At 37.5% G+C, this 8013-nt stretch overlaps 1 protein-coding gene across 1 annotated transcript; it reads left to right on the top strand.

Moving 5' to 3' along the window:
- Positions 1-6487: 6487 nt before the first annotated feature.
- K441DRAFT_559873 (HET-domain-containing protein) lies at positions 6488-7804 on the top strand (the record flags this gene model as incomplete). Its single annotated transcript, XM_067643475.1, has 3 exons — positions 6488-6791; positions 6972-7494; positions 7609-7804. Coding segments are annotated over 3 exons (1023 nt in total), but the record flags the coding sequence as incomplete, so codon positions are not given.
- Between the last annotated feature and the right edge of the window lie 209 nt (positions 7805-8013).

Here is an 8013-nt window from a genome sequence, read left to right as displayed (position 1 = left end):
AATTCCTCTTTTTCCGGCTCCGTACTATCCTCTTAAATTAATAGGACCTCGTTTATCTTTACCTTTATTAGGTAGTTCCTTATAGGGTAGCCTATTTAACCGTATAAGAAGTAAGCTCCTTAATTGCTAAGGGCCTATATACGGGGGTCGCTATATATAGGCTGGGTGTATACTAAGCCCGCAGTAGGGGTAGCTGCGCAGCTAGCTATTGGGTTAATTATAGGAGTTACTAATCGTGCTAGGGTACTATAGGCTATACTTGCAGTACTTGCGGCCTAGTTTATAAGGTTTCTAGTTTTTAGCTAGTTAGTATATACCTTAATTTAACGGAGGCCTTAGTTAATAGCTAGGCAATAGTTTATAAGTTCCTTTAACGTCTATACTGTAGTATAAGCTAGTAATACGGCCCACTATAGGTCTAGGGTAAGCTTATTAAAGAGGTCTAGTATTAGGTCTGCCTAGGGGATCTAGGCCTATCTGGCTAGGTGTAGAAAGCGGGTTTAGAAGGCCGAAAAGGTCTCCATTGTTTTTATATTTAGGCTTTTATAGCTAAGGCGGGCGTTCTATACTTTAAAAGGGTCTTTATAAATAAAAAACAAGTATTTAATTATTTCTTCTTTAGAGATAAAGGGGTTTACTAAGTCTTTAGTATATCGCGGGCGTAAATGCGTTTAGGCGTCTCCGCCTATATAGCCGAAAATATAAGCCATTTTGGCTTGGGCGTTAGGGAAGTGGTCTATATTAACTTTAAGCTTATCCTATAATTAAAGCTTCCAATTATTAAATATAGGGTCGGTTCCGTCTATAAGTAGCAGGGGATCCGCAACCTTTACTAACCGCCTTAATACTATATAGGCCTCGGTAGGTCCACTAAGGCGCTAAAATAGGGCCTAAAGGACTATAGCAAGTCTTTAGTTGTTTAATAATGACTTATTATTAGATATAGGGGTATCTCTAGCTTTAAGCAGCTCTCGCAGTTATTTAATTTCGGTATTAGCAGCCGCAAGCTCCGCTTAGGGGGTTAAAACGTTAATTGTTTCTTTATCTAAAGTATTTAAGGGTCCTATAGCTGCTTTACCTACTGCTGTAGTTCGTAATATAGTAGTAGGGGTGTTAGGTAATTCTAGGTAATTTCTTTAGGGGTTCTAGTCTGTGTATGTCTTATAGGTCCTTTTCTTAGGGTTCTATTCTTTTCTTTTAGGTCCTGTCCTTATAGTCCTAGTGATATCCTTAGGGTCCTATTCTGTATTCTTGTCCTATTTGTAGTCTTATAGATATATTTAAGTTCCTTCTTAGGAAGAAAGAGTAGAGTAAGCTTTAGATAATATTAGCGACTTAGTTAATCGAGATATAAGCACGGCAAAAGGGTCGCGTAAGCCTGTATAATTGGATTGTCTATAAACAAGAATCTAAAGCTAGGGAAAGGAAAGGAGAAAAAGAGCAGCGCCATTCGATGTTTTATAAGATCTTCGCGTCACGTAATCGCAATATGCGGCAATCTGTGGCAACTTGCCGGTGCGTAGTTCTGCTAAGTTCTGCTAGTGCCGTAACACGGAGTAGGCGGCTTATCTAACCTAAAACTCTACCCTTAACCCCTTCTTTTATAAAAGAAATTAGTATTATAATAGAAAACCTTATACGGCTTTAGATTAATACTATTTACTAGGTAGATACTATATGTAAAGACTAGGCTTTTAAGAAAGATATATAGCTTAACCTATAATAGATCCGTATACTATACCGCCCCTAAACTAGCTATATTACACTACCCGCATTAAAGACTTAGGAAGCTAGTAGTAACCTAGCTAAGTTAACTATAGAGGACTTAGGCCCTATATAGCTATAAAGGAAAGCTAGAAATATTAGACGCTATACTAAACTAATAAATAGGAAAGATAATTTATAGAAAATGGAAAGTAAGCTAAGGAAGACTATAAACCTTATACCGTAAAATATAACCTAATAGATATCCGTAAAGAAACTAGCGGACCTCCCCCTAGTTAATATTTACTATATTAGTGCCGTAGAATTTTACTAGAACTTAGTTTAGCCTAATACCGTTGCCTTTATAACTAGCTTATATAAATTAATTAAATAATTAAGGGAAAAAAAGTAAGCTTAGTAGATAAGAAAGCAAGCTTATAGACAAGGAACTAGTAGAATAAAAGCTACCCTATTAATACTAGAAATTTAAGGATATATTCTCTAAAGTAATGTCTAATATACTTCTACCTTATTAACTATATAACTATAAGATCGAGATTAAGTAAGGTAAGAAAAATACCCTTAGCTTTAGCCCCCTTTATAAGCAGTTTATTACTAAATTATAGGCTATAAGGTAGTATCTTATTAATAACCTAAATAAGGGCTTTAGTAAGCCTAGCTAAGCCCCTTTTGCCTTGCCTATTCTCTTTATTCAAAGCTAAATAGAGAACTCTACTTCTATATTAACTATTATAAGCTAAATAATATAACCTGCAAGGACCGCTATCTGCTATCCTTATTTAATAAGACTTTAGCCTAAATAAGTAAAGCTAAGGTCTTTATAAAGCTTAATATCCACTAGGCCTTTTACTAAATTAAAATAAACCCTAGGTCTAAGGATTTTACTATATTTTAGACCTATTACGGAATATATAAATATAAGGTATTCCCTTTTAGACTAACTAACGGACTAGCTACGTACTAGCGGTATATAAATAATATACGCTTTAACTACCTTAATAACTTCTATACGGCCTATTTAGATAATATTATAATCTACTTTAAAAATAAGCTAGAATATAAGGAGCACGTCTATAAAGTCCTATAACGGCTCTATAAGGCTAGCCTCTAGGTTAATATTAAGAAGTTAGAGTTTAGCGTTAAGCGTATAAAGTACTTAGGGTTTATTATTAGTATAGACGGAATTAAAACCAACCTAAAGAAAACGGCCGCAATTAACTAGTAGGCGCCCCTATAGACTATAAAGGGGGTATAATTATTTTTAGGTTTTTGTAACTTCTACTAACGCTTTATTAAGAACTATAGTAAGATTGCCTAGCCTTTCAACCGTCTTACTAAAAAAGACTAACCCTTTTACTTTAATGCTATATATAGGTGGGCCTTTAATAAGCTTAAGAAACGGCTAGTATCGGCTCCCCTACTTGCCTATTTTGACTTAAAATAGCCCTTAATACTAGAAACTAATACCTTAGATAGTATAATAGCTAATATTTTTTTAGAAGCAACTGGACGGAGAATAGCACCCTATTATATACTATTTAAAGACTATAATAGATACTAAGCTAAACTACTACATCTATAATAAAAAAAAATGCTAGCTAGAGGGGACCCCTAAGCCTATTAAGGTAGTTTTAGATTATAAGGCCCTAGAATACTTTATAATAACTAAGGCCCTTACAGCCCAGTAGGTATGCTAGGTAGATATCCTATCTTAGTTTAACTTCTTAATTATATATAGACTAGACGCTATAAACTGTGTGCACGCTTTTATAAAGTGTAAATAAGACCTAGATACTACTATAACCAAAACACCTTAACCCCTAAATATGGGCAGAACTAAGTATAGACTCCTTAGGCGCCAAGATATATTCTATTAACTTCTCTAAACTTAACCTTATTAATAAACTACTATAGGTTAACTAAATAACCCCCTCTCTATAGGAGTACCGTAAAAAAGTAAGGAACGTTATTAGCCTATAGTCCTTTAAAACGGACTACTTAAGTACTAGGAACAGCTAGCAGTAGCTAAAGAATAGAACTTATAGACTTAGCTTATTACTAAAGCTTATACCTAGGTCTCTACAGTTTATTCTAGAAAAAAATAAGACCTATAAGATTATTAGTGACCGCTACTACTGGCCCGGAATAGTTATAGATATTAACCGTTATATATAGAACTGCGATAGCTACTATAGATTTATAATCCCATGAAATAAGACCCTAGGACTATTAAAACCACTTCTAATACTAGAACGCCCTTAGTAGTATATCTCTATAGACTTCTATAAGCTACCTATAGACCGTTATAGATATAATATAGTCACAATTCTAATTAACCGCTTTAGTAAGCGCCTGTTCCTAATTCTATATTATAAGAATATTAATGCTAAAGAAGCGGCTTAACTATATATTTACTACGTCTACCAAATCTATAGACTACTAGATACTATTATATCTAATTATAGGCCGTAATTTATATTAGCTTTTTAGAATAAGTTTACCTAAATCTTAGGTATTAAGCTAAAGCTTTTTATAGTATACCACCCCTAGATAAATAGTTAGACGGAAATTATAAATTAATACTTAAATTAGAGACTTCGACCCTTTATTAATTACTTTTAAGATAACTAGGCTAAACTACTACCCCTAATAAACTATGCCTAAGCGACCCTACCCTATAACTCTACAGGATTTGCCCCTATTTAACTAGAAATAGGCTACTTACCCCGTATAAGCTTTGACTAGGAAAGACTAAAAGGACCCTAAACCATACGCGAAAAACTATCTTATAAGGAAGTACGGCAGTACGCTAAGCGCTTAGAAGAAGCCTAGACGATAGCCCATATAAATCTAGAAAAGGCCTAAAAATTAATATAATAGTAGGCGAATAAGTATAGGTAAGAGCTTAACTTTATTATAGGAGATATAGTCTAGGTTATAATAAAGAACTAAAAGACGGAACGACCTAGCTATAAGCTAGACTATTAGATAGTAGAACTATATAAGGTTTTTAAAAAAAATAGGCAACTTATATAAAGTAAAGCTCCTAAATTTAATTAAGGTTTACTCTATTTTCTCCCTAAATAAGCTATAGAAAGCTGTAAATAACCTATTACCTAGATAAAAGAATAAACCTCCCCTGCTAATTTAAGTTAATAATAACAATAAATAGGAAATTAAAGAAATACTAGCCTGTAAGCTTGTAAGGGGAACGCTAAAGTATTATATTAGTTAGAAAGGATATAACCTAGACCCTATTTAGTACCCTATATAGAACTTTATAGAGAGTCCCTATAAGCTTTAGGAGTTTTATAGCCGTTACCCTAATAAACTCGGACCCCTAAAGTACTTTAATAAATAGATAAAGTCCTAGAATAGTAAAGATAATAAGCTGCCTATTAAGTATAAAGATAAGAATACCCTATGGACATAATATGGATATATAAAGCCTGAGGGCAGGCTTTTTTAGAGGGGGGGTAATGTTACGGCGCTGGCGGAAACTAGTAGAAACTAGTGGAAACTGGTGGATTGTGGCGGACAATAGCAGACAGTTTTAGACAATTGCCATCACGTGACCAGAGGATTGTATATAACGTTGAGCGGCGCCGCCCTCTGTTTCCTTTCCTTTTTCTAGCTTTAGATCCTCGTTTATAGACTACCAATTATATAGGCTTACGCGTCCCTCTTGCCGTACTCGTGCCTTAATTAACTGAGTCGCTAACAATATAGTAGGTATAACCTCTAAAAGTATAGACCCTATAGGTTATATAATATTAGGTAATATTATATATATTATATAAGGAGTATATAGAATACGGTATATAATATATTTAAAGGACTATAGTCCCTACCTAGATAGTTTTCTCTTTATAGTATATCTTAGAATTAACCGGAGTTAATCTATTAGGCGCTTACTCCACACTAAGGCCTATAACTTTTATTTATCTATATACCTAGCCCGTTAATAAGTCCATCGTAGTATTTCCTATTAGGCTTCGTTACAATCTAATTAGTTAATATTAGGGGCAAAAGTTTGCCTATAAACGTACTCGGAAACTTCTAAGCCGTTTTCTTTTATAATAAGAAGCGTAATCGCTTTAATTTGGCCTATTTAGATTTAATATAAAGGCATTGTTGGTTTTATTATTAATACAAATGCATCTGGTGGTAGGTGATGTCTCGCTTCCTGGGGAAAATCTTCAGCGTCATAAGCCTATCGAAAATATTTCGCTTGCAGTTAGTCCAGTGAGCGAGGCTTTCTTCAGCCTTATATGGACATCAAACTTCCAGCTCCCCATGCCCTTATCGTTATTGCTTCCTATATCTTTAATCCAAAATGCTCTGCAGCCTCTGTCAGAAAATTGACTTTATGAAGTATAATCTAGTCCTAGATCCTGACCCTGGATACGTTACATGGGAGACTCTTGACGACTGGGACGGCCCCCACAAGAGTGCGGAATACTACGCTTACGGACACCATCCAACCATTAATTGTCTAAGGGTCTCAGCAATCGATGGTTGTCACTTGTGTACGATGATACTGCGAGAATTAGGCAGGATCAGTGGGGAGCGGCTTCAAGGGAGCATCGAGCTCAGAGTCTACAGGAGAGCGGGAGAAGAGTGGAATGTGAAGGATATCATAGCTGTTGCGAGGACGCCGGGAAGGGACGTCAAGATACCGCTTGATTATGTTGGATACAACAGTTAGCAATTTTTCCGCCTTCTGCTACTGAGGTAGAATTACTGATACGCGACAGCTTCTATGACCACGCTGTTAGACGAAAAGGCAGCGAAGGTAGCGTTTAGCACTGGCAATGATGATAACGTGAAGCTTGCCATGATCTGGTTGAACCGCTGTTTGAAATCGCACGTGGCATGCACAATATCTACAAATCCACTTGCTCCACTCCCGACCCGTGTGCTGGATGTTGCATCAGATACCCATGATAGCATTCGGTTACTCTACGGTAAAGGAAGTTTTAGTCCGTATATCACACTTAGTCATGTTTGGGGAAGCGGACCCGTTATCACTACAACAAAATTAACGTTGAATGATCGACTGACTAGTATCTTGATGAACTGGATCTGAGGATAAAGAATGAATGAATCTATGGAATCTATCTACGACGTATATAGGCCCCCTTATATAGGCCTATACCTACGGAGTCATAGGTGGTTGCTTACGGACGTCGTCCAAAAAGGAACCAAAGGGAATCTGCTTATGTAAGCAGGCAACGAACGTGGAGGACTCTTCCAGCACCATCGTCATATCTCAATGAAAAGTCTAACGCAGACTTTCCGTGACGCTGTAACTGTGACTAGGAATATGAGCGTGCAGTACCTCTGGATTGATTCCTTGTGTATCATCCAGGACTCTCCTGAGGATTGGGCTGCCGAGTCGGCGAGAATGGGAGAATACTATGGGAATTCCTTGTTCACGATTGCCGCCGTGTGGGCTATTGGTGGTAGCGGAGGCTGCGTTGCGAGAAGAGATCCGCTCGAACTATCCCCTTGCCGAGTGCGCATACAATTTCCCGAAAATGTAAGGATATCCGGGCAAAGACAGTTTTTGAGACCCACAACCTCATGGGATACAGCAAGAGACACAGTAAACTTTCACAGGCTACCACTGTGGCAGCGTGCTTGGGTCCTGCAGGAGCGTTTACTGTCTCGACGCATACTGCAATTTTCTGATATTCAACTAAGCTGGCGATGTCCAACAGAAGAGGCTTCAGAACGAGCTCCGGAAGGATTCCCCAGGCGCAAGCAGTCTGAGTACGGCGACAGTATGGTCCAAGAGGCAATAACTGGTTTCAATTATCTCGGAAGTCCTGGAAATCCTGGAAATTTTGGAACACAGCCCCAAACTACTGACACTCTCAGTGCCAACTCCAAACTCGCGGATATATACAATGCTTGGTACGATCTTATTATGCTTTATGGAAGATGTAATCTCACGAAGCCATCCGACATCTTTCCTGCGATATCTTCTCTGGCAGCCGGCTTAGGTAAAGTTATAGGCGATACTTATATAGCAGGGCTGTGGCAACGGGATCTCCACCGCGGACTATTGTGGTCGGCACCGGATTCAACGAAAGCGAAAGATGATATGAGATGTTACCGGGCACCAAGTTGGTCATGGGCTTCATTGAGCGGAGCTTGTTCCTTCATTGTCCGTCAGATATACCTTCAAGCAGACGCAACTCCGGTAATCACTATTAAGGACGTCACTTTGACAGCATCTACGCCCGCATTAGGTTCCTATGGCGAGCTTTCTGATGGAATATT

The sequence above is a fragment of the Cenococcum geophilum genome (assembly GCF_001692895.1).
Source record: "Cenococcum geophilum 1.58 unplaced genomic scaffold K441scaffold_20, whole genome shotgun sequence".
In the NCBI taxonomy this organism is placed as follows: Eukaryota; Fungi; Ascomycota; class Dothideomycetes; order Gloniales; family Gloniaceae; genus Cenococcum; species Cenococcum geophilum.
The sequence above is the reverse complement of the archived record's forward strand: the minus strand, read 5'-3'. Positions and strand labels throughout refer to the sequence as shown.